This window comes from Takifugu flavidus, chromosome 17 (genome assembly GCF_003711565.1).
Source record: "Takifugu flavidus isolate HTHZ2018 chromosome 17, ASM371156v2, whole genome shotgun sequence".
Taxonomy (NCBI): Eukaryota; Metazoa; Chordata; class Actinopteri; order Tetraodontiformes; family Tetraodontidae; genus Takifugu; species Takifugu flavidus.
Genome location: NC_079536.1, coordinates 1,211,487 through 1,237,500, shown reverse-complemented (window position 1 = coordinate 1,237,500; position 26,014 = coordinate 1,211,487). Strand labels below are relative to the sequence as shown.

The 26,014-nt window shown below is 49.3% G+C and overlaps 2 protein-coding genes across 14 annotated transcripts in view; both read left to right on the top strand.

The window, feature by feature from the left end:
• The window catches only part of pld1b (phospholipase D1b), a 17,699-nt gene extending 13,165 nt beyond the window's left edge, over positions 1–4,534 (top strand). For all 3 annotated transcript variants that reach the window (XM_057013701.1, XM_057013702.1, XM_057013703.1), the window contains 10 exons: positions 1–105; positions 469–582; positions 731–841; positions 960–1,048; positions 1,250–1,363; positions 1,455–1,504; positions 1,694–1,828; positions 1,909–2,062; positions 2,156–2,273; positions 2,372–4,534. The exon at positions 1–105 is cut by the window's left edge and continues 14 nt beyond it. In XM_057013701.1, the coding sequence (XP_056869681.1) occupies positions 1–105; positions 469–582; positions 731–841; positions 960–1,048; positions 1,250–1,363; positions 1,455–1,504; positions 1,694–1,828; positions 1,909–2,062; positions 2,156–2,273; positions 2,372–2,596 (1,215 nt within the window). In that variant the 3' untranslated portion in view covers positions 2,597–4,534. The remainder of the gene's footprint in view (positions 106–468; positions 583–730; positions 842–959; positions 1,049–1,249; positions 1,364–1,454; positions 1,505–1,693; positions 1,829–1,908; positions 2,063–2,155; positions 2,274–2,371) is intronic.
• Positions 4,535–5,270: 736 nt separating this feature from the next.
• Positions 5,271–26,013, top strand: tnikb (TRAF2 and NCK interacting kinase b). 11 transcript variants are annotated; one of them, XM_057013698.1, is made up of 34 exons: positions 5,278–5,819; positions 8,121–8,186; positions 11,736–11,792; positions 11,883–12,008; positions 12,105–12,215; positions 12,294–12,384; positions 12,456–12,586; positions 12,740–12,794; positions 12,907–12,985; positions 13,153–13,328; positions 13,408–13,474; positions 13,571–13,769; positions 14,495–14,611; positions 15,446–15,532; positions 15,775–15,975; positions 16,210–16,572; positions 17,590–17,706; positions 18,044–18,277; positions 18,664–18,770; positions 18,892–19,007; positions 19,158–19,249; positions 19,487–19,510; positions 20,136–20,317; positions 20,492–20,606; positions 20,950–21,090; positions 21,606–21,711; positions 21,864–22,040; positions 22,112–22,255; positions 22,352–22,486; positions 22,624–22,724; positions 22,847–22,996; positions 23,389–23,548; positions 23,662–23,801; positions 23,909–26,013. In XM_057013698.1, the coding sequence occupies exons 1-34, from the start codon at positions 5,712–5,714 to the stop codon at positions 23,990–23,992; spliced, it is 4,359 nt and encodes a 1,452-aa protein (XP_056869678.1). In that variant the 5' UTR covers positions 5,278–5,711; the 3' UTR covers positions 23,993–26,013. The 11 variants fall into 11 exon arrangements, 10 of the variants coding, with proteins under 10 accessions (XP_056869678.1, XP_056869670.1, XP_056869672.1 ...); XM_057013690.1 differs by lacking the exon at positions 20,950–21,090 and having other exon boundaries at positions 5,279–5,819; XM_057013692.1 differs by lacking the exons at positions 15,446–15,532; positions 20,950–21,090 and having other exon boundaries at positions 5,280–5,819.
• The last annotated feature ends 1 nt before the right edge of the window (position 26,014 follows it).

The window sequence follows — 26,014 nt, the reverse complement described above, 5'->3', positions numbered from 1 at the left end:
CACACCACCCCCAGAATGCCCTGGCATGACATCGCCTCCGTGGTTCATGGGAAGGCAGCTCGAGACGTGGCCAGACATTTCATCCAGCGCTGGAATTTCACCAAGGTCCGACTGAACACTGAGATGCTGCTCTGCTGCTCTGCTGCTCTGCTGCTCTGCTGCTCTGCTGCTCTGATGCTCTGATGCTCCGCTGATCTGCTGCTCCGCTGCTCTGTTGCTCTGCTGCTCCGCTGATCTGCTGCTCTGCTGCTCTGCTGCTCTGATGCTCCGCTGCTCTGCTGCTCTGCTGCTCTGCTGCTCTGATGCTCCGCTGCTCTGCTGCTCTGCTGCTCTGCTGCTCCACTGATCTGATGCTCCGCTGATCTGCTGCTCTGCTGCTCTGATGCTCCGCTGATCTGCTGCTCTGCTGCTCTGTTGCTCTGATGCTCTGCTGCTCTACTGATCTGCTGCTCTGCTTCTTCCCTCCAGCTGGTGAAGCCAAAGTATCGTTCTCAGTCGTACCCGTGTCTGCTGCCCAAATCTCACACTACTGCTGGAGAGCAGCGATACCAAGTCCCCAACTGCATCAACACCAAAGTCCAGGTGGGTTCAGCACAGATGGTCACATGATTCTCCTCTGCTGTTCTGTGTGTGTGTGTGTGTGTGTGTGTGTGTGTGTGTGTGTGTGTGTGTGTGTGTGTGTGTGTGTGTGTGTGTGTGTGTCCCTGCTGACCCGCTCGTCCTCTCTCAGATCCTCCGCTCTGCCTGTGACTGGTCCGCTGGCATCAAATACCACGAGGAGTCCATCCACAACGCCTACGTGTACGTCATCCAGAACAGCCAGCACTTCATCTACATCGAGGTGAGTGACAGCAGCGGAGCGACCTGCGGCTCGCAGCACGGGGCGAGGACGTCCGTTCGCTCTTTGACGCCACATTTATGCCGATCGGGTATTGATTGTTGTTCCGTTATTGCTCCAGAATCAGTTCTTCATCAGCTGTGCAGACAACAGGCATGTTTTCAACAAGATAGGAGACGCTATCGCTGAGCGCATCATCAGAGCGTACAGGTGGGGCGCACACACACACGCACGCACACACACACACACGCACACACACACACACACACACGCACACACACACACGCTCTGTCGACCATCAGTCCTTCATGAGTAATGGTCATGTCAGCTTTATGCTGATGCACAACCAGAAAGGTCAAAAGGTTCTTTCCTATATGTAACTGATGCAAAGCTGATTTTGAATCCTTTCAGGGAGGGTAAGAGGTACCGAGTGTACGTGGTGACGCCGCTGCTGCCGGGTTTCGAGGGAGACATCACCACAGGGGGCGGCAGTGCCATTCAGGCCGTCATGCACTTCAACTACAGGTGCGGCGCCGCCCGGCTGCTGGTTGTTAAACGAAGGAAGGAATCATCCATCATTAGAACCCATCGAGCGTCTCCTTTGTCTCTGTTTCAGGACCATAAACAGAGGAGATCACTCCATCATCTCACAGCTGAAGAGAGAGAGTGAGTGTTTACTGTAAACTTCCTGTTGTGTTTGACCTGTAGGTATGGGAGGGGCTTGTATGTGTGGGCGGAGCCTGTGCCTATGAGAAGGAATTGGAGTGAATGGATAAACTGCAATTACATTAGTCTATTTATTACTAATAATCTGGAAGTTCCCACAATCCCACTGTCACCTGCTCTCCTTCCCAGTGGGGGACCAGTGGATGAACTACATCTCCTTTGCTGGGTTGAGGACTCACGCCGAGCTGGAGGCCAAACTGGTGACGGAGCTCATCTACGTGCACAGCAAAATGCTCATCGCCGACGACAACACCGTCATCATCGGTAGCGCCGCCTCTGTCTGCGCCTTAAACCGGTTCTGTTGCGTTGCAGCGCCATCTGCTGACGTTCTGACCTGCTTACAGGTTCTGCCAACATAAATGACCGGAGCATGCTGGGAAAGAGGGACAGCGAGGTGGCGGTGATCGTGGAGGACTCGGAGACGGTGGCGTCGGTGATGGACGGGCAGGCGTATCAGGCAGGAAAATACGGTCTACAGCTTCGCCTGGAGTGCTTCAAGTACGGAAACATCCAGAAATCAGTCGTTCGGTATTTTAGTTTGTGCTTGGAACTTAAATGTTGTACTTCTTTGGGAATCTCTCGACCTCTCAGGACCATTCTGGGAGCTCACACGGATCCCTCCATCGATGTGTCCGACCCCATCAGCGACCACTTCTACAAAGAGATCTGGATGGCGACCTGTGCAAGGAACGCCACCATTTACCAGAAGGTGACTCTAATGTTTGCTTCCGTTGCTATGGTTACATTGAGACGTTGCTGAAGGAGTCCAGAACAGTCTGAAGTCTGACTCCAGCCACTCTCCCCCAGGTGTTCCGTTGCCTGCCGTCCAGTGACGTTAGAAACATCCTGGAGCTGGAGGGCTACCTGGCCAAGCCGGGCCTGGACAAGGAGGACCCCGCTCGGGCTCAAGAGGAGCTAAAGAAGATCCACGGGTTTGTGGTGCAGTTTCCTCTACAGTTCCTGAGCGAACAGAACCTGCTTCCTCCAATCGGCTCCAAAGAGGCCATGGTCCCCATGGAGGTCTGGACCTGAGTGGGAGGAACCGGTGGATTTATAGTTCTCACACAGGCTACAAAAGGCTGGCAGGTCACTCCTCTAGTCCTTAATGGTGCCCTTATGGAGGAAACTGGCTGCACTAACCTGAATTTAGGTTCTTTAGAAATCCGGTTAATTCTTGATTTGTTATCATGTGGTGTCAGTTGTGTAGCCCAAGGTTGAGCCTTCCAGGTGACAGACGATTTTGTCCACTAAAATCGTATTATAATCAGTCCATTTATCCTCTATCCCAGTATAACGAGTCCATTCGTACCCTGTCCCAGTATGACCATTGCACATACCCTCTGTAAAGTGTGTTAGCTGGTTAAGAACCAGTTCAAAGATTGACAGGTGACTCCTCCCCTGCGACCTCTCCCAGTCCACAGTGTGGCCCCTCCCTCCCACCTGGCCCCGCCCGTGATGGTGATATAGCCCCTCCCTGCTCATTATGTGGCCCCTCCCCTGCTCATTATGTGGCCCCTCCCCATACTCCGTCCTCACCAGAGCATTAACGTTTTATCAACACTATGCAGCGCTCAGGACAGCGAATGCAGCTCTTTTCCGGGGAGAAGCCCCCATCTGAAGACACTAGAGATGATCTGATGAAGAGGAGGAGACGAAGAGCAGCCGAAACATCTCTGACAACACAAGTGCCAAATGTTTCATGTGGTTATTTACATTCCTTACGCTGCGGAGGGAAAGCCTTAAAAGCCTTTATGTTGCCTCATTTTGACCTTCCTGGAAAGATTAATTTGAAGATATTACAGATTTAAAAAAAATAGAAATAATAATGAATAAATATACAGTGGAGTTTACATGAGTGGTTAATAATAGTGAACTTAAACGTACTTGATGACAGTGTTGTTGCCACTGTGAGATCATAGAGGATAGAAATATTCTTCCAGACAAAAATCACAATTTCTATCAAATTATGAACTCTTGTCTTTCCAGGAAGTCCTGACTTTTGGCGAAGCATTACTGTCTTAATGAAAAATAAATATATGTGTTTATGGTGTTTTGAGACTGTCAGAAAATGGAATTCCTCATGGTGTGAGGACTGTGCGTGCAACAGCAGAAGCAACAGGAACAATATGTCTTTTCCACTGGATTTCCACGTTTCTGGTACCAATTTCCACGCGTCTTCCGTGTTTGTGTGTAAACGTGACTGTGTCCTAGTATACGAATAAGAAAGTCGCATGTTACTTTTGTGCATTATGGTGGTAAAAGCATGAACAGTTGCCTTCAAAGCCACAAACCTTGGCGACGCTGAGCTGCTTTATGCAAAACCTGCTCTTCTTTTTACGCCTGCTCTCTACCTCCCCGTGTTTCTACCTACTGCTCCGGGTTTTTCAATTCAAGTTTCACAACATCATGATGATCATCAGCCACGAGAAGAGAGTTTATCCAGTTTAAACTGGGAAGGTAACCTTCCACATTAAATCTTTACAGTTCCAAAGTGACCTTGAAATCTTCCAAACTCCAATTAATCAAGAATACAAAGAGTCGACCAGTGTTTACTCACATGAAAGTTGGTGAAGGTTAAACTTACTGTATGAAGTATGTTTATGGTTTAGGTCCAAGGCCTAAAATTGTACTAAATTACTTTTTTTTTAAAATTCAATCAGTTTGGGATCTTGGTGCTTTAATTTTATTTATAAAAAAGAATTATTTATGCTTGTTTTTATGTTTAAAGTTTCCAGTTTCTGTTCATTGTGTGAGAAAAATAAGTTTTCTCAGTTTTGGGTGAAATTTTCCTTTAAATCCGGGCTGCAGACCTTCAGAAACACTGAGCCGTTTGTTCCTCTCTGCCTCCATGTTGTAAGTCTTTATGAAAATGCAGTTTTTGCACAGACTGTTTTCTTTTTGCGACTCTGGTGACGTGCCTCACCTCACGACATGTGTCGCGATGTAATAAATGAGAAACGTTATCTATAAGGAGTTGATCTTCAGACTGTTTGTTCTGACTCACAGATCTTATCGTTTGCTCATCTATTGAGTGGCGTACCCACTTCCTCCACTAGATGGCGCCACCTGAACACTATCGGACTTTGAAACTTGGCAGTGATCAATAATCAGTGATCAGGGATCGGACAGTCCCCGTCATCATTGTTTGGTTTCCAAAAGCAACGATTTTACACGTAAACTTTGTCTTCTGTTGAATCTCAGGGAAACACGTGAGCTCGGGAACGCCTGGTTTTACTCCAACACTCCTACATTGTGTACAGATGCAGATGAAATAATGCATTGTTCTAGGTTCTATGGTTTATTTTTAAATGGTACAGATTCCGTAATATTCTTACTTTCCCGCTTCTGGAATAACTTGAAACGTGTCTGTGCTTCGGGCCTTTATTCTTGACACAAACTGCAGCGGGCAGATGTTACCTCGCATGTCCCCCTGATGTGATACCGTGACAGAAATGAAGCAGGAAAATGTCTCCAGTCGGTGTTTAAAAGGCCATTCTGTCACAAAGGGGAAGCGCGCGCGCGTACACGCGCATACACACACTCACGCACCTTTGTGGCAGTGACCTGTAGCTCTGAACCCTGTTTGATTCTGATATCATCAGCCGTTTTTACAATAGGGCAGGTGTGTGTGCGTGCGTGTGTGTGCGCGCGCGCGTGTGTGAGAGAGAGAGAGAGACATTGTGGGCGTCTCTGTCAGTAGCGCAGCCTCCTTGCAGGCCACTCCCGGGAAGCGCGCCTCTGTTCCTGCTCGCAGACGGGCGGTCAGACGCAGCGCGCGTGTTCCCATCGCACCTCTCCAGTCTCCGCTCTCCGGATCTTTGTGTGTGTGTGTGTGTGTGCGTGCGTGCGTGCGTGCGTGCATGTGTGTGTGCAGACCCTCGGTCTTCCGTAGCCTCTCCAGACTGCCTGAAGCGGCGCGAGCTGTCGGCATGTAGCGACGGTTCCGGCGGAAATCACCGCGCCGCGCATCATGTAGCACCTGGAGCGGCGCGCACACCACCGGGCTCCTGCGCTTCCGCGGCCGTTTCTCCGCACCCGCGGCAGGATTTCGGGGGAGTGATCGTCGGGGGGCGGGTGGGGGGGGGGGGATCCACGCGCTTCCAGGAGAGTGTCAGGAGTGTGCTCATCCCCGCTGCACCCCCGGTCCATGGTCGTTGAGGACGCTTCCATCTTGAGTCCCGTAAAACCCGAGAGAACCATGGCGAGCGACTCTCCTGCGCGGAGTCTGGACGAGATAGACCTGTCTGCTCTACGGGTAAATACCCCCCGCGGTGTGCGCGTGCACGCGCCGTCTGTGTCTATGTGTGCGTGAGGCGGCGTTGCGCACCTGTCTGCCCGCCCTCACATTTTATCATCTTATTCATTCGTTTCCACGCGCCTTCTTCGGGCTGTGTTGACAGATGAGTGCGCGTGCGTGCACGTCAGCTTTTTGGGTGCGCGCGTGCGAAGTGGTGCTCGTTCACGGCGGCCGGTGATTGAGGAAATCAGGTCGGATGAGGGAGCGTGTGATCAGGCGGCCTCCTGCTGACGCTGCTGATGCTCTTGTTTATTTGTTGTTGTTGTTTTAAGCAATTGGGACGTGACGCAATGAGGCCCCCAAGATGCTCCTGCGCGTGCACCATTCTCCCGCGCGTGCGTCAGATAAAAGAGGTCCACATCTGTGTGCTGAATACTATGTGGGACAGATGTTAAGCTGACAGATTGACAGGGGCACAAGCACATTAAAATCTCTCTCACACGCGCGTGCACGCGCGCGCTCAGACAGTGTTTGTGAATAATAGCAACGATAAACCGCAACAGCACCGAGTTCCGCCATTTCATGATGTTGTGGTGACAGCAGCTTTGCTGTGTGGCTGTTTGTGTGCACGTCTGTGAGGATAGGACATAGTGCAGGAATGCGTGTGCGCGCGCGCGCGTATTCTCCACCTTTTGTCAGCTGCTTATGCAACACAATTACCTGCAGAGCAACAATCAAGTCTGGGCTTGATCGGCAGGGTGGGACTGCATGCTTGTGTGCGCGCGCGTGTGTGTGCGTGCGTGCGTGTGTGTGTGTGTGTGTGTTGCACAGAAAAGAAGAGCAGGATCAGAATAGATTCTTGTGGAAATGAGTCCCTCTGTGCCATCATGACTAGAAATTAGGTCACCCAGGATGGAGCGGTGGGGGGAAACATTTCACTGTGACGCAAAGCCTGTAACCAGCACACCCACTTCCTGTTTTCACAACCTAAAGTACTAAATAATCTCTTTTGATTTCCCCCACAGGTTCTTTTGACCAGTCTTGACCTCAGTAATGCAGATACTGGTTATTTTTCTGGTTCAGGTAGTCCTCAGGTCCGATAAGTAGCTACTGTGGTCTCCTCATGGCGGGTTATGACCTGAGGACCCCTGTAGAGAGGAGTTCAGGAGGCATCCAGAGGTGCATCTTTGTCATGTGATGTGTCACTTTAGCTTTCTGACCCACCCAAGTGTCCCCTCTCAGTTCCTGTTAGACTCTTTGTACTTTGTGATAGTGGGACACAAATCGATGTCGCACCAGAGCTTATATATAATTATCCGGATAATCTGTCCATCTATAACTCCAACAATAATCTGTCCATCTATAACTCCAACAACAATCTGTCCATCTAGTCTTAATGTGATATTTTCTGTCACTGTTTTGACTTTTCAGTTGCTTTCAGTTGAACTGATTGAACTATTATAACTATTATGTTAGCTACATGTTACAGATGTGTTTACTCATGTTCACTTTTAAAGCATCAGCGAATTAGCATTAGCTAACTGGCTACATTCATCAGCTTTGGGTGTCATACCTTTTTCGCCGGTGTTTTTTATTTTGCTTGTTGTCCTTCCGTTGGTGAACACAACCAAGTGCAAAGTGTGTATGCATGTGTGTGTTTATTTGTGTGTGCACGTCTGCCAGGATCAGGATGTGCTTCTGTTTGACCTTGAGTTGGAACTCTGCATGTGAAGCTAAAAAGCTAATCCCTGTCTGGAGGCATCGTGGTCCCTCCCAGAGTCCCCCTCTGTGTGTGTGTGTGTGTGTGTGTGTTGTGTGTGTGTGTGTGTGTTTGCACATGTGGATTGTCTTCCAACAATTCCAGAGACTAAAACATACTTTCATCAGTTTTACACGCTAGTGATTAGATTAGCAGCTGATTATCTTGTGGATATTAAACTCATTTGGATAAGATAATTCTAATAATCCAATAAATTGTCTTTAGTTGCCTGGATGTCAGCCTGTCCCCAGCAGCTCTTGTGTGTATTTAGCAGTCATAAAACACTTCTAAAGGACACGATTCCTGTTATTAATGAGCAGCAGAGAGAAGCAAACATCAGCATGTCAGTTGTAGAAAGTGTCAGTTTCATTCTACTTTATATGCTAATTAAGGGATTACATTAAAACTGCCCACACTGGTTAAACTGGAAACTGGGTGATGAAACCAGTCAGCAGAAGAAAATATGATGAAAAACGGAGCGGAGCTGAGACGATTTAGATCATTTATTATGGTTCTGTGTGATGGTTTTATTGAGTAGATTTGTTTTTTTTGCCTGGTAGGACCCCGCTGGGATCTTTGAGCTGGTTGAACTGGTTGGAAACGGCACCTATGGACAGGTGTACAAGGTAAGACAAACCTTTAACCACGGATTTAATCTAACAACCTTCCAGGAATCTCACAAGATGCTGCATAATCCTGTTTCAGTTTATATGTCAGTGTTTTATGATGCTTCTGTTTGGTTTTTATATCCAAGAAACCTAATTTATAACACAATAATACCTATTGATAGATGAAACACACACACACACACACACACACACAGGCAATATTGATCCGCTGTCTCAACACCTCTTTTACAAAGTGATTGGAGAATCAGGCTGATCAATCAACAAAGCATTGTGGGTAAATGAGTTCCTCCTTGGACTGTAAAAGAATCAGGGAATTCCACTTCAGGGGTGAAGTGAGCAGAGAGTCGCCACATTTTAAATAAAGATGGGTCTCGTTTGGTTCCGGAGATCCAAGTTTGCACCGATGAGTCGGGAACAATCGGACCCGTACCTTTGTAGGAGTTCTTAAACGACCTCACAGCTGAGTTAGAACTGTCTGATCTGGTGGAATACCAGGTCCTTAATCCTCTCCTGCGTCTCCTCACTCTGTGGTCGGTGCCCTTGAAGGCAGGATATTGTGTTTTGGACCCCTGGGAGGACACTTAAGGACACTTAAGGACACTTTAGGACACTTAAGGACACTTCCTTGGATCGTTGCCACTGAACGAGGACACAGGAGGACATTTTATCATCGTTTTGTCCAGTGAAGCAGCATTTTGTCGGAGACTCTTGATTATCTTTACCGTCTGTAAGGTGATGGAGGGTCTTCTCTCTGAGGACGTCCTCGTCTTTAGTCCCCTCTGAAGTCACCCTGCTGGACGCTGCCGTGCACTCTTGAGCAAGGCACCATAAAGGGCATCTTATGTTAAGACACCCTAGAGTTGCACCATTTCCAGAGCTTTGGTTTATCCATCAGAACGTGGAACAGAGGGTCTTTGTGCTTCCAGTGTTCCGCCTGTGTCCAAACATAAACAGCAGCAACATTTAGGACGCGTGACGTCATCAGGTGGACGTCAGCTCCGCCGTTGTCATGGACGCGTCTCCAGGTTTCCTTTAATTAGCTCTGAATTCTGCCACGTTCTGGTTCTTTGGTGGCTCCCAAACCCCCACAGGGAGTCACCAGGAGGGGCAGGAGGTAAAAGTGCTCCATGTGTTACAGGTAAGATCCAGATGGGATCCAGATTAGGTCCAGATGGGATCCAGATGGGATCCAGATTAGGTTCAGATAGGATCCAGATGGGATCCAGACGGGATCCAGATTAGAGCCGGATGGGATCCAGATTAGATCCAGATTAGGTCCAGATGGGATCCAGATTGGATCCGGATGGGATCCAGATTATGCCCAGATGGGATCCAGATTAGAGCCGGATGGGATCGAGATTAGATCCACATTAGGTCCAGATGGGATCTGGATTAGATCCGGATGGGATCCGGATGGGATCCAGATTAGAGCCGGATGGGATCCAGATTAGATCCAGATTTGGTCCAGATTTGGTCCAGATGGGATCCAGATTAGATCCGGATGGGATCCATATTAGATCTGGATGGGATCCAGATTAGGTCCAGATGGGATCCAGATTAGATCCAGATTAGGTCCAGAGTAAATCCAGATGAAACCTGTTTCACGGCTGTTTGCAGGAGGAAGTTTGAGCGTTAATGTTTAACTAATCTTTCCTGCTGAAGCTGTTTTCAGTATTAACTGTGACGGCAGCTGGAACCCGCAGGATTGACTGACTGGTGCTGAAGGTTCCAGGAGCCGTTTAAGTGTGTTGGAATGGGCCGAATCACGAAAACCAGACGGTGGTTCTGGTACGACCCGGATCATTGCAGATGTTTCTGTCCCCAAAAAAACCCACACAATTCTGTCAAAACCAGGAAAAATCCGACTTAATCTGACGTAATTAATTTGGCGGCGCGGCGAAGAAGTTCGCAGGTGACGTTCAGACGCTCGTGGTCGCGCCCGACAAATCCCAGATTACCTCGGTCGGACCACATAATCTGTGACGAGCCGACAGGTCGGAACAGAACCTGAAGCTCCAACAAGCTCCTTCCTGTCCTGTCTCGCCTGAGCAGGACAGCAGAGTCACAGCTGTTTGTCTCTGTGTGTGTGTGTGTGTGTGTGTGTGTGTGTGTGTGTGTGTGTGTGTGTGGGGTGTGTGTGTGTGTGTGTGTGTGTGTGTGTGTGTGTGTGTGCGCGCTCTGCAGAGGAATGTGAGGCCTGTCTCAACACAGGACCTGAGACGTGTTGTTACGCCTCTGAAGGATGTTCTGCCCTTTTCTCCCGCCTCTTCGCCACCTCCCTCGGTTCCCCCTCACTTGCTATCTTTATCTCGGGCTTCCTGCCTGTGAGGATTCAGGTGCTGTTGCTCTTCAGCTTCCTGTCGCCATCTTGATTCTGCCCCCCGATCAGGTGGTTTGGCCCGAGACGTGGACCACAGAGAGGTCGCACCGCTCCCTCTGATCCCTCCTCATTCTGGACGCTTGACCTGGACCTGCGTAAATCAACACTGATGTCAAAATCTGCATCATCAGCAATATAATGCTGAAAGCTGTTTAAACTCTAATCCCAGTTCTAATCCCAAATGTATCCCGTTTCCTAATAAGCACATGAATGATGCCGTTATTTGCACATTAGCCTGGTAATAAAATGTGATATTAGGATACGTTTGACATCGGATTAGTTCATACTTGTTTTAATTTATTTGGCCCGATGGCTGGTGGGAAAAGGTGAGGCGGGACATCCGGATCCAGTCCGGCAGGCTGCACCCACGGGAGCTGAGCTGGCGCCGCGCACGTGAAGTCTCACCCATAATTAATGCACAAGTATTTGTGAACAAATCCACAATATCACTTCAAAAGTAAACTTTGATCAGATGAAACAAACATTGAGGTGTCTGATGTAACACCCAGCAACCATTGTGTGTGTGTGTGTGTGGTGTGTGTGTGTGTGTGTGTGTGTGTGTGAGATTCTGAGAAACACAGACATGCCAGTGACACAGAGTGTGAACTTGGTCTGACACACATGCACAAAAATGCACGCACCGCTTCCACTTCTTCTTTTTGCCTCTTCCAACCCCCCATCTGATGCTCTCACTAAAAAAAACCCTGCCATCCCTGTTGCTAGGTTACCACAAGGAGCTGGTGTGTGTTGGGGTGGTGGGCTGGTGGTGCCGAGGCCTCGTGAATTTCCACTTTCTCACCGTTAAAGCTGTGAGAAGGACTTCAGATAAAAACACTGGTTCCTCTGGTTGTTGCGGCCATCACGTGCGTCACGCTGTTGTCATCAGAAACTTTTCACGAGCCGATTTCGTGGATATTTGCACGACGGGAGCACAAGTATCCTAAAGAAGCTGCGAGAAGATTTGCAGACACGCCACCTGGTGGCCGGGCCGGGTATCACAGACGCTGAAAGTCTAATCCAGACATCTGAGGATTCACATTAATGTAAATGTCAGTTTTGAGGCTGGTTTAACATTTTGTTCACTGACAACAAAGAAACAACGAAGAAACACGTGAAATTCACATTTGCAACTAAAAAAAAAAACCCAACATTTTTGTGTTTTACAGGGCCGCCATGTCAAAACTGGTCAGCTCGCTGCTATTAAGGTCATGGACGTCACAGGAGTAAGTCCCATGCACACGCACACACACGCGCGCACGTAATATATTCAGCTCATTTTCACATAACGCATGTGTTTGTGTGTTTGTGATGAGGATGAGGAGGAGGAGATTAAAGCAGAGATCAACATGTTGAAGAAGTACAGCCACCACAGGAACATTGCAACCTATTACGGCGCCTTCATCAAGAAGAACCCTCCTGGAATGGACGTCCAGCTGTGGGTGTGTGCCCGACGCTGACCTTGAACGCACCACACCGGACGCACATTACCACGCGTGCACAGCAGGGCGTGTGTGACCTCATGTGTTTGTGTGTAGCTGGTGATGGAGTTCTGCGGGGCCGGCTCGGTCACAGATCTGATCAAAAACACCAAAGGGAACTCGCTGAAGGAGGAGTGGATCGCCTACATCTGCAGGGAGATCCTGAGGGTGAGGGGGAACCTGCGTCCGTGCGCGGGAACAGGAGTCGCTAGCTGCAGACGCGCTAAAAATAAACTGTGATTTCAGGGTCTCACTCACCTCCATCAGCACAAGGTCATCCACCGAGACATCAAAGGTCAGAACGTCTTACTGACGGAGAACGCAGAGGTGAAGCTAGGTGAGACACACGCGCGCGTGCACGCTGGTGTGCACAGAACTGCTGTTTAACTTCTCTGATTGCCTTTTCAGTTGACTTTGGAGTGAGCGCCCAGCTGGATCGTACGGTGGGCCGGAGGAACACCTTCATCGGGACGCCGTACTGGATGGCTCCAGAGGTCATCGCCTGTGACGAGAACCCGGACGCCACTTATGACTTCAAGGTGAGGACGTTCAGGAAATGCGATCGATTTGAGGAATCTCTGGAATAAAAATGAGAGCAGAAGGGGAACACTTAACAAGAACAGCGACAGTGTAGCACAACCAGGACGTGAGAAATGTGGAAGTTCTATTCGCCTCTCTGTGTTTCTGTGCAGAGCGATCTGTGGTCGCTCGGCATCACAGCCGTGGAGATGGCAGAGGGAGCGCCACGTAAGTGTGAACAAGACGCACGTCGTCCGTGATCAGGGACCAGAGAGTTTGGAACGTTCTATCGTTCGCTCTCCTCATTCCTTCCTCGCACTCTTCTGCCGTCTCTCCTCAGCTCTCTGTGACATGCATCCGATGAGAGCGCTGTTCCTTATCCCCCGAAACCCTGCGCCCAGACTCAAGTCAAAGAAGTGGTGAGGCACACACACACGCACACACACACACACACACACACACACACACACACGAGAGACCCAGGAGGAAAGAACCCAGAGTAAAAATACACATTTATGTTCGCACAGCCTAGCTGAGAAAAGACAGACTAAGACGCTCTTGTTCTTACCCCTCGGTGTGGCTCCAGGTCCAAGAAGTTCCAGTCGTTCATCGAGAGCTGCCTGGTGAAGAGCCACAGTCAGAGGCCCAGCACTGAGCAGCTCCTCAAACACCCCTTCATCAGAGACCTCCCCAACGAGCGGCAGGTCCGGATCCAGCTGAAGGACCACATCGACCGCACCAAGAAGAGGAGAGGGGAGAGAGGTGAGGACACGCCCCCCTCGCCCCATCGTTGCTACTGGTCGGGCGCGCGCGAATGCTAACGTGAACTCTGCGTTCTTAGATGAGACGGAATATGAGTACAGCGGAAGTGAGGAAGAGGAGGAGGAGCGGGACATCGGGGAGCCCAGGTAGTGCAAAACCTCTGCTGCTCCTGTCATGCTGCTACAACTGCTGTGCTTTCATACGTTTGTTGCTGCTGCCGCACGTCCCGGCGACTCCTGCAGCTCCATCATCAACATTCCCGGAGAGTCCACTCTGAGGCGGGACTTCCTGCGACTGCAGCTGGCTAATAAAGAGCGCTCCGAGCTGATGCGGCGTCAGCAGCTGGAGCAGCAGCACAATGAGGATCACAAGCGCCAACTGCTGGCCGAGAGGCAGAAGCGCATCGAGGAGCAGAAGGAACAGAGGCGGCGGCTGGAGGAGGTTGGTTTGTGTTCTGGGATCCGAAGTGGACCCAGGTTAGAAGACGCCAGTAACGCTGTTGCTCCACACCTGTACGTGTGATGGCGACAGCGCTGTTTGATGTGCACACCTTCATCTGATTGGCTGAGTTAACCCTAACCCTTTGAATTAGTCTCTGTAAGGAAAGCTGAACCTCCACGTCAACAAATGTAAATAAAAAAACTGCAACTCTTTACACAAGGTACCACAAAATCAATCAGTACTTGAAGACGGTCGTGGTTTGAATTGAACGAGGGACATTGATGCTCATAATCCACCCTCACCATCAAGTGTGGAACAAGTGTTTATGCCTGTTTATTAGATTAAACCACCTGTTTCTCCACGGACAGGCTGGTTTTTGTGAATCATTGCAGTGGACGCGCCTGCAGTCACTGAGACGTTCTTAAGGCAACACGCCTGCAAACCGTCCAGAGAACCACTCAAATTAAGATTCATCTAATTCCCAGGCATCAAATGTTGTTTAAACGAAAGCAGTGTTTCAAATTGGAATTGGAATTCGTAAGGAAATAGAGCACAATTAAAAATTTGAATTCAACCTTTTCTGCATGAATTCTGAGAGCCGCTCTTGAATGACTGTCCACCGTAGTGACCACGATGCATGAAGCAGCTATATTGAATGAAATTCAGGGTGAAACATATCTGCTGTTCCCTTATTAATGATCAAACTGACCTGTTTCCACCCGCAGCAACAACGTCGGGAACGTGAGATCAGGAAGCAGCAGGAACGCGAGCAGAGGAGGAGGTACGAGGAGATGGAGCAACTCCGCAGGGAGGAAGAGCGGAGGCACGCGGAGAGAGAACAGGTAGGAAAACACCCGACCGCGCAGGTGTCATCCGTATGAAACCTGTAATCTGTCATTTCTGCTCCTTCTCTGTTGGACTTCACTAACCGACAAAGGTCCCTGTAAATGCAGAATAAACTGCTTTCTGTGGGAGGAATATTTAATCCAGAAAGGTGATTGAGGCACAATCTCACCCCGATCGGACTACATTTCCCATAACCCTCTGCTGCGCCTGCCCCAGCTTGGTCACTTTCAATAATCTTATTTTAGCTCAGCTGCTTGAACTGTAAATCTGCTTTTGATAATGTCTCTGAATTTGTGTTTAATCTAAGAGTTTAATCCCATTGATGTCACCGTGATGTCACTGTGTAATCTGTTTTCAGATTATGCACATTTGCAGACCTGCAGTGTCAAACGCCGTGTGTGGACTTTTAAGGTCCCACGGAAGATTAAAGTTTCTCTCCTTTTAATCAGCTGGTCTCACATTCACTGAAACATTTCAGTGCAAATGCTTGAGGGTTGATTTATTTGGTAAAATATGACGTAACGTCAGTGTAACAAGAGTGTGGAACCGCACATATGATCATTACTAAATGATCTTTAACTGTAGCTGCAGCCTGGGACACTAATGTAATCTGCAGTGTTTTCTGCTTCTTTCTTCTGCAACAATAATCACTCCCCTCTGTCGGCCCTCTGCATCTCTACTTTTCCTTCTTTCACACGCTGTCGATCTTCCTCGGCTCTCCTCCTTCCTGCCCTGATGCCGCTGGTTACCTGGGCTGCCGTTTGCCTCTCGCCTGCCCGGGCTTCTCTAATTGGCTGCGTATCCGGCTGAAATGGTGGGTGATTGGTTAGGAGTACATTCGTAGACAGCTGGAGGAGGAGCAGAGGCAGCTGGAGATCCTGCAGCAGCAGCTCCTGCAGGAGCAGGCTTTACTGCTGGTAACACACACTTCACCACCACCACCAACCCAGCGACCATCCTCCAGACATGAATATGCTCACTAATGAAAAGAATTCAAGCAAAAATAAATAAACATACCTTGTGTTATCATGGTATTTGTTTATCTGCACAGGTATCAAAAAGATTCTTCCGATTCGGAACTGATTTTCTTGTACTGGCGCATTAAAACTTCAGTAAAACCAATGGGTGCGAATGTCTCCTCTTCGTGTCTGATGTGCAGGAGTACAAGAGGAAGCAGATTGAGGAGCAGCGGCAGGCCGAGCGGCTGCAGCGGCAGCTGCAGCAGGAGCGGGCGTACCTGGTGTCGCTGCAGCAGCAGCAGCAGGAGGCGCCGCCGCGGCCGCCGCAGGACAAGAAGCAGCTGTACCACTACAAAGACCAGGCGCCCAGCGCCAACGACAAACCCGCCTGGGCCAAAGAGGTGAGCAGCGAGGTGACTCTCAGACCGTTTCGGGTCCTCGTGAGAGAGTTCTGCTCCTCAGGTAACGTCTTCACTGGTTTAACCAGAAATGTTTGATTCCATAGCAGCAGTCACGTCCCTGTTTTGGACGTTCCACATATGAATAAGGTGGAGGCTGCCAGTGGGGTTGTGGTCACCGTGCTCACCTGTGTGCACGTTTGTCTGCTGGTTTTAAACACTCGCCTCGCTCTTCAGGTGATGCGTCGAGCTCAGAGCAACTCGCCGCGAGTCCCCCCAAAGAAATATCACTCCTTCAAGGAGACGCGAGGCATTAACATCGACAACCTGCTGTTGCTCCCTGGGTACAAACCCCCTCGTCGCCGCCCTCCGTCCTACCCCGCCCACGTCAGCCCATCCAGGAATAATCCCCACGTGCCACAAATCCGTGTCACCTGTGTGCCCGAGAATGTCGCAAGCCGTCCAGTGATGAGCGGGCAGAGCCCCGGCAGGAGCCCCGGCAGGAGCCCCGGCAGGAGCCCCGGCAGGAGCCCCGGCAGGAGCCCCGGCAGGAGCAGCGGCGGGAGCCCAGAGTTCAGGGGCCGAACTCCAGGTCGCTGGGTCAGTCAGAGGATGAAGAGACTCTCCAGTCTTCCTCTTCCTGGAGTCTGTGCTGGCTAACTGACTAACCTGGGTCAGCGGGGTTCTGTTTCACTAACTGAGTGGCTTCACTGACGCAAACTCTGGTGACAATGATGATTCTTTTTTTTTCCCGGTTTCCACTTTGAATTCGCTCCTTTGGACGTCGCTCATGGGAACGTTGCTGCTCATTTGCAGCCATTTGATGTTTCCTTCCTCCTCTGCTGATTAACTTGACCTTTGACCTTCACCTCTGCAGGTTTCTGACGCGCTGCTGCCGCCGCGTTTGTGCTTTCCTCTTTTTCACCTTTCACCACAGTGGCTCCCAATCTGGTGCTTCAGTTACAGGATTTAAACTCTTGCTGCATGATGAACAGTTGAAAATGAAATTCCGTCCTGCTGGTTTCATCTATTTAACTACAAAAATCTCCACATGCTTGTCGGTACTGTGAAGTCACACCCGTGTGTGTTTCTCTAACGTAGCTGTGAGGATCAAATATGCAGGTCAGGGATCCATATTTGAACTCTGCTGCTCCTCTAATGGCCGCACTCACGTGTGAACAGCCAGCACACACACACACACACACACACACACACACACACTCCAGCAGGATGAGGGCAACTCCAGGTCTGCCCTCTGGTGGCAGCAGGTGACTTATGTAGGCCAGCTGTAGCTATATCAGTCTGTCTCCCTGTGGACGCACGCACACACACGCACACACACACACACCTTTCCAGCAATTGATGATGTGCATCATACTGACCTGGAGTAGTGACACAAACACTAAGATTAAAAAAAATCCAGCATTTAAAACATTTAATGTTGATGATCCTGTCCTGATCCTCAGATCTCAGTCAAATCCAAACCCAGATGAATCTAGTTCTTCTAAAACCGACGCCCCTCAGCGTGGGGGGGGGGGGGGGGGGGGGGTGACTGTGGTCTGATGTGTGTGTCAGGAACATTATAAGATGAACACACAGGCTTCTCCTGCTTTGCAGCATAAAGTCTCCAACCGGATCTCCGACCCGGCGCTGCCTCCCCGATCAGAATCTTTCAGCAGTGGAGGGATCCAGCAGGCCCGAACGCCCCCGATGCACCGCTCGGTCGAGCCACAGGTGTGTGGAAACATGTGACACGAGCCTGCATCTCACCGATGTTTCATCACATTCCGACTGAATCCGTGGAGTCAACTACCATTTTATCCTTACATTTATTTAACATATATGTTGCTTTGGGATTATCGGGGTTTAAGCTTCATGACGGAGTGTGTGACATGACGACAGTTCTGCTCCTGTGTCACCACTTTCCTCCTTCTCCTGCATCCTTCACCCTGTTCACCTGTTGTTAATCCTGCTCTTCCTCCTGCCTGTTTCCTATTGTGTGTGTGTGTGTGTGTGTATGCACCTGTGTGTGCACCTGCGTGTGTGTGAACCTGTGTGTGTGTGTGGGCAGATGGCCCACCTGGTGCAGGTGAAGAGTCACGGTCTCTCAGGCTCCCAGTCTCTATATGACCCGCACGGCGTGTCCTCGGCGTCCCCCTCCCCCTCCCGGCCTCCCATGCCCCGGCAGAACTCTGACCCCACCTCCGACACCCCACCTCCCCCGCCCCTCTCCCGCTTGGCGCCCCCTCTTGACAAGCTGGACCGCAGTTCCTGGCTGCGGCAGGATGACGACATGCCCCCCAAGGTCTCTGCATGCCGCCCTGCATGTGTTATATCTCGTTGAGTGTGTGTGTGTGTGTGTTTTACCTTTTGTGATTGAAGCTTTTAGTGGAAATTCCAATTCTTGGTGTGATGTTAACTTCTGTCTCTGTCTTTCTGGTGTCATTTTTATTACCTTATTTATTGCATTTAGTTTTATTTTTACTGTTGAGCATGTTTTAACAGCAGTCTTGTTTGTGTTGCCTCCCAGTGAAGCTCAGATAAACCTCCAAGCACACGGTTGTGATTCTTAAATCAAACTAATCTTTGGACCGTTTAACCAGCGTAAAACGCCACCGTCTTAACCAACAGTTCAGATACACCTGCCCAGGTGTGTGTTTTGTTGTCTGATGGTCTCTTGTGTGTTTGCAGGTTCCTCAGAGGACGACCTCCATCTCTCCTGCTCTGGTCAGGAAACACTCTCCTGGAAACGGCCCCGGCCTCGGACCCAGAGCTGGAGCTCACCTCATCCGGGCCAGGTGCACACACACACACACACGGGCGCACGCACGGGCACACGTGAACACACACCCATAAGTCATAAAGCAGGGGAAGCATTTCTCCCATTAATGGGACGGTGTTGTGTTTGCGTTGCCCTAGCAACCCCGACCTGAGGAGGACTGACATTTCCATGGAGGCCCCCCTGAAGAGGACCAGTAGTGGCAGCTCCTCCAGCTCCAGCACCCCCAGCTCCCAGGGAGGCTCCAACGAACGAGGTCCATACACACACACGTTGCTATGAACCTAAACAATCTCTAAATCAAACCGAACCAGGTTCTTCATAATGAAATGCTCCCATTTGTCATCCTTTATTTTTTTCCTGCGCTTTTGTTAACGACATCACACATGTCGCTGTTTGTGTTCAGGTAACTCAGCTGTAAAGATTGAAGGTTCCACACATTTGTCACACGAGACCAAAGACGACAGCAGGGAACTGACACGACCCAGCCGGCCCGCGGTGAGCACACACACACACACACACACACACACACACACACACACACACACACACACACACACAGACACACAGGCACGCCATACGTCCAGAACAAAGCACTAAACATGTGGGCCACATGTGGGCTGATTTCTTATCTGTCCTAACAGAAACTCAGACATGTTAACACACTCGTCTCTCTGAACTAACCGTCTTGCTCTTCTCATCCTGTTTTCCATCCCTCTTTTCATCCTCCCTCAGAGTTATAAGAAAGCTGTAGACGAGGTCAGTGGTCCATCATTCTGCTCATCCTTTTCCCTGATTCAGGATTTTTGTCACAGGCTTCGTCTTTACACACGTCTTTACCGCACGCGACTCAACGTCAGTGCTGAGGTCACCTTGACCACACCCACTTTTGATTACCAAGTCATCAGCAATCCCTTCTTTAGCAGTCGCTGCTAACAGAACATGTTTTCACCCACCGACCCCCCGTGAAGGTTCCTGTCTTCTCGCCTCACTGTTCCTCCCTGGGATCATTTCACTGCTCATTGTTTTAACACTCACACTCTTTCTCTCTCTTTGCCCTCATACCATCTTTCCTTCCATCAGGAGGAGTTGGTAAGAAAACCTCTCTGCACCTCCCTTTCCTTCCCTCCCCTGTTTTTAAGTGGGGTCCCTCGCCGAGGCCCATGACCTTTAACCTTTGACCTTCCTGCACTGAGGCATGATGGTTCTTTTCTCCCTACACTGGCCTGCTGCTCGCTGCCCACCTCCTAAACGGGGCGCTCATGGGACTGGAAAGAATCCAGTTGTAGTTTAATTTTCCAACCTGTTGATCTCTGCTCACTCAAACTGGCTGCACTTTAGTGATCAGTCGTTGATCTACTGGATCCTTGTGGTTGGTCACCAGGACCTGACGGCTCTGGCCAAGGAGCTGCGAGAACTGCGACAGGGAGAAGAAACCAGCCGGCCGCCCGTTAAAGTGACCGACTACTCCTCATCGAGCGAGGAGTCGCACAGCAGCGAGGATGAGGAAGGAGAGGGCGGAGCTAACGATGGAACGGTGGCTGTCAGCGACATACCACGCATCATGTAAGTTCTCCTTTCCAGATTAAAAATCTATTGTCCCTGTCAGCCATCAGAGAAAAAGTTCAAATAAAGAAATAACGATGAAGAAGTGACCATGTGAGGGGGTATAAACCACATAAACGAGTAGCTCCACCTTCAGAAGGCCCTCGGTTAACAACTAAACATGTTTGGTTTTAGGCCAGCAGCCCATCAGAGTGCCGACGAGTCCTACGACATGATGGGAGGCCACAACAACGTCCTCGAGGACTCTTATGGAAACAGCTCCCAGGACAGCACCATGATGATGCGGGAGGTGATACGTCTGAATTCATTTACTGGTTTTATTCGGACTTTCTGAACTTCTGGGACTTTAAATTCAGCATTCTCAAACATGTGCACCTGGAAGAGCGCTCACTCAAAAATCTGATTTAAAAAAAATACAGAAACAAATGTGAAAACACAGAAAACTATCCATTAGATCAGTCTAGAATCAGCAGCAGGTGTGGTGGGTGTGTTTATCGGGGTCGGTGACCTCCCCGCCCACGCTCCTGCGACACACAAACACACACCTGCACGAAGCCACGCCCCTCCATCACCTGCCCTGTCAGACACAGCCTCACTGCACAGTTGCCTGCCCCTCTCTCTCTCCTCTCCAGAAACATAGAGAGCGGAGGCGCAGCTCCACTGCCAGCAATGGTTTCCCAGGCAACTTTAATCCGTTCCCTGGCAACGGCAATCTCCCAGATTTGGTGCAGCAAAGCACCTCACCCCTCGTCTCCCCCAGCGATGGGGCCCAAGTATGTGGTGCAGCCCTCCCCCACCTGATCCCAGTGGACCGGAACCTCGTTACCCGTTGACCCGACCCCGCCCCTCACACATACCCCCACCTGCTCACTGAACTGTAACCAGCTCCTTCATGTTATCAGGGTGGGAAAGTAGCAGCAACACCAGTAAAGGTGAAGTCAAACCCAGCATGGCTGATGCCTTTAATGGCAATTATTAAAAAAATGTAAAGTTAGGAAATAAAACATTTATGGAGCAGTTGTACTTGGTTATATTACTGATTATTTAACATTCATGCAGCTCCTAAACTTTAATGTTTCTCACTCTGGTTCCAGTGTTTTCTGCCACAAACTGAACAAACTCTTCCTCCTTCCTTCCCTCGGTTTTCCAGCTTCCTCGTCCCATAAAATCCTCCAGCATGACCCAGAATTCTGACCAAATGAGGGAAACACCTGCTCCACTGGTGTTTCCCTGACTGAAACTTCCTGTGTAACACCAGTAAGTCTATATGTGTTGCTCTGCTCTGCAGTATGGCATGGGAAGCAGCGGAGGCTCCAAGGCTTCCTTCACCCCGTTCGTTGATCCGAGGGTGTACGGGACCTCTCCAACTGAAGATGACGACATCTCAGCCTCAGGTAGGATATAATAGCCACAAAATAATCGACAGTGTAAAAACTAAAGCTATCAACCATTGAGACGATCGTTATGAAGATTACAGGCTGAATTTTCATTATCCTGACTAATTATTATTGACTAATTATCAGACGAATCCTCATGTTTTGCACAGCGCTGTTTGCTGACGAGCTGCTGAAGCACGAGCAGGAGCAGGCCCGGCTCAACGAGGCGCGGAAGATCTCGGTGGTGAACGTCAACCCCACCAACATACGTCCGCACAGCGACACGCCCGAGATCCGCAAATACAAGAAACGCTTCAACTCCGAGATCCTGTGTGCAGCTCTCTGGGGTGAGGCGGGAGGAGAACGTTTAGCGTGAGTGGCGCTAGCTCAGCAGGCTAACCGCCTGGCGTTTTCACAGGTGTGAATTTGCTGGTCGGGACGGAGAACGGCCTGATGCTGCTGGATCGGAGCGGTCAGGGCAAAGTTTACAATCTGATCAATCGACGGCGCTTCCAGCAGATGGACGTCCTGGAAGGACTCAACGTCCTGGTCACCATCTCAGGTCAGAGGACTGACGTCTGCAGCTTTAGTTGGTGTTTAAACAGCTTTTGATTCTTACTTTCATTGTATTTTTTTATGTTCTATTCTTCTCTGACAGGAAAGAAGAACAAACTACGAGTTTATTACTTGTCCTGGTTGAGGAACCGAATTTTGCACAATGACCCAGAGGTGGAGAAGAAACAGGGCTGGATCACAGTCGGGGAGCTGGAAGGATGTGTACATTATAAAGTCGGTACGAAATCTCATTTATTGTAGGGTCGTTAGACAGGACGTGCTTGGACAAATATCTAAAGGATCATCTCAAGAACAACAAACATGTACATTTTTGGTGTTTGTGTGTTTCTGGGCTGCTCTGCCCCCCCCCTGCAGTGAAGTATGAGAGGATTAAATTCTTGGTGATAGCTCTGAAGAGCTCGGTGGAGATTTATGCCTGGGCACCCAAACCATACCACAAGTTTATGGCCTTCAAGGTATGGCGTGTCCCGTTATCAGCCCTATCGTTACGTGTTCCACGTTCAATGAGATCCAACGACAGTTTAAGAGGGACTGGGGGAACGTATGATGTGGTGACAGTGTGTCTTTGTCCTGTCAGTCGTTTACGGACCTGCAGCATCGCCCCCAACTGGTGGATCTGACGGTGGAGGAGGGGCAGAGGTTAAAGGTCATCTACGGCTCCAGCGTCGGCTTCCATGTCATCGACGTGGACTCTGGAAACCCCTATGACATCTACATCCCCTCTCATGTTAGTTGTATTTATTTGTTTTACTGAGTAATAACTGAATCAGGTAACGAAGCTGTGAATGAGAACCTGAACGAATTTAGTAATGCACCTCAAAGTTGTGCTTTTATGAATGTGTTTTGTTTACATTTCGTCATCGTTCGGGGAAGGCTTTGCTCAGGAAAGGTCAGAGGAAACATCTCCATAGAAACCCCTTCACTTCGCTGCCCGTTGCAGTGGTGAATCACGCTGTGATCACGTCATGTCTAATTTATGGCTGAGGAGCAGCAGATACAGTGGTGCCGACACAAGAACCTTATGGAAGAGGGGATCCACTTGAAAAGAACTGGAATCCTAACAGATAATCTACGCAGGCACTGTATAACACCACCTCCTCCTTCTCCTGGCTGCTGCAGATTCAGGGTCAGGTGACCCCGCACGCTATTGTGATTCTGCCTAAGACGGATGGAATGGAGATGCTGCTGTGCTACGAGGACGAGGGCGTGTATGTCAACACTTATGGCCGCATCACTAAAGACGTGGTGCTGCAGTGGGGTGAGATGCCCACCTCCGTAGGTATGTGAGCCATCAACGCCATTGTTTCTGACCTCCATGACCTTTGCATTCGCAGACAGGAAGTAACTGCTAAACTGATGAAAACAAAACTCTGTGTGTGTGTGTGTGTGCAGCCTACATCCACTCCAACCAGATCATGGGTTGGGGGGAGAAGGCCATTGAGATTCGCTCTGTGGAGACGGGACACCTCGACGGCGTGTTTATGCATAAGCGGGCTCAGCGTCTGAAGTTCCTGTCGGAGCGGAACGACAAGGTGAGACTTTCAACAGTCCGGAAACCGCCTCATGCCGCCCTCATATGTTGCATGACGTCAGTTTCCCAGGCTGATCCTGATGGAGTGTTGATGCGTGGTTCTTCCAGGTGTTCTTCGCCTCGGTGCGTTCCGGAGGCAGCAGTCAAGTTTTCTTCATGACCCTGAACAGAAGCTCCATGATGAACTGGTAACACTTCGACCCATGACCCTCCTCTTCCTCCCGCGCCTGGAGAGAGACGGGATGACCAGATTAAATGTTTGTGTGTAAACCCTCTGCCAGTCTATCGATGGACAATCAAACAGCGTGTGTCCTCATGTAGATGCACCTGTAGGTGGCGCCATCAGGGTTATCGCACGTAGACGATGGCTTTGTCTTCCTGGGCTCGTGGACGTTCCAGAAGGTTTTGACCTGACAGTGATGTCATGCCGAGAAGCCTTTGACAGGGAGCTGTGAAGAAGTTCTCTGCGTAGCACATTCGATTTTTTACAGCGTGTTCACACTGCGAGCGCATGTGTCCTGATGCCGCTGCCTGGATTTAATGATGGACCAAAAGGCCGTTTGATTCCAACTCATTCAAACTAAACTGCTCTTTCCTTCCCCTGGAAGTGCTGGTTAGCGCTAGCGGGGAGGAACCCACCGAAAAACCAGAGAGAGCCAGAACTAAAGCCACACCGATAACAGCGCTGCGCAGGAGACGTGTGTGTTTCAAAGCTAAAGTGAGTAAATCAAGAATCAGGAGATCAGTTCGGAGAGTTACTGTAGCCACACGCTGACAGAAATCTCAGCCGCCTCGACTGTTGTTCGTTGTTTCCACCCGATGGTGTTAGCGAACTGGTGCTCCCAGTGTGAACACTGGTCTGTAAAACGCTGCTGCTGGAACACTTTACGCATCCCAGCGGGAACATCCAGCGCCCACAAACACGTTTGACACTGGTCATCCAGGAATCTGTTCAGATGCTTTCTGAATATTAACCCAGGGTTGTTTCTGGTCAGATGGGAAGATTGTTGATATTTTACTGCAACAGCACCAGGATGCACCCCGGAAAGATTCCGATCTTTTTCCATCCACCTTTTTTTTTAACGTCCTTCTGTTGCGTGTTTTCACTGTGTAAATACTCACTGTGATGAGAACAGAGGCAAAAACAAAATACCTGCCTTCACCGTACCCGTGTCACTTACTTAAATCACTGAAGTCTCCTGAGCTACATCGTCGGAAAAAACATAATATTTGGGGGAAAAAAAGAATATTCTTGTACTGAAATTGCATTAACAAGAAGAAAAAAGGCGTTGAACGGTGTCAAGTTCCATATTTAATACCTCATAAATACAAAACAAGGCAGAATATTTTTCCCTGCATTTTTCATCACAATGTTCAAACTGTCCGATTTTCTTTCCTTTCTTTAATCACGACACGCTGTCATATCCCTCAGATTAGATCTTTTTAATCACTGTTCTGGGGGATCAATACTCAAGTTTTTCTTTTGAGATTCTCCTCTTTCTGTCATCACTGTTTTTTTTTAGCCTTTTGCATGATGACGTTTGTGTTTTTCTGCCCATCCTGCGTTTAATGTGACACCCTCGCTGGTGGGACTTGTTAGCATCGGAACACTGGATGTTAGCTTGAAAGTTTAATCTTGCAGGATTAGAGCAGGACACTAAAGGGGTTTCATGACTGTCTCCAGTGAAGAAAATGGTTTGGATCATGTTTGCCTTTAATGTAAGATGTGGTGGGTAAGAAGGAGGGCATCTTTGAGGGCAGCTGAAGCCTTTTACATGAGCAGGATGTCCAGATTAAATCACCCTGTGAATAAAGGCCAGGAGGCAGGGTCTGCCGGAGACACCATGGACACCATAGATTTAAAAAAGATATATACATGATGTAAGAACCTTTCGTTATAATATCTTATTGATTTTAGAGAAAGATAAAAAAAAAACTCAATACAGCTTAGTTGTCTTTCTACAGAATGGCGAACATAGCTATAAAAATTTCTAAAAAATGTTTTTATCGTGGTATAATTTGTATTTGTATTAAATTTTTGTATACGTATTAAGACTGTGAACTTATGTACGGCAGTCAGCCTGTGTGTGGGTGCGTGTGCGTGCGTGCACACTGTCTGAATCACTGGAATCAGTCAAAAGATTAACTTAATTCAGTAACACACATCTGTGATGTTGACAGTTCTACAATAAATGTCTTCTCCTTGTACAGCAG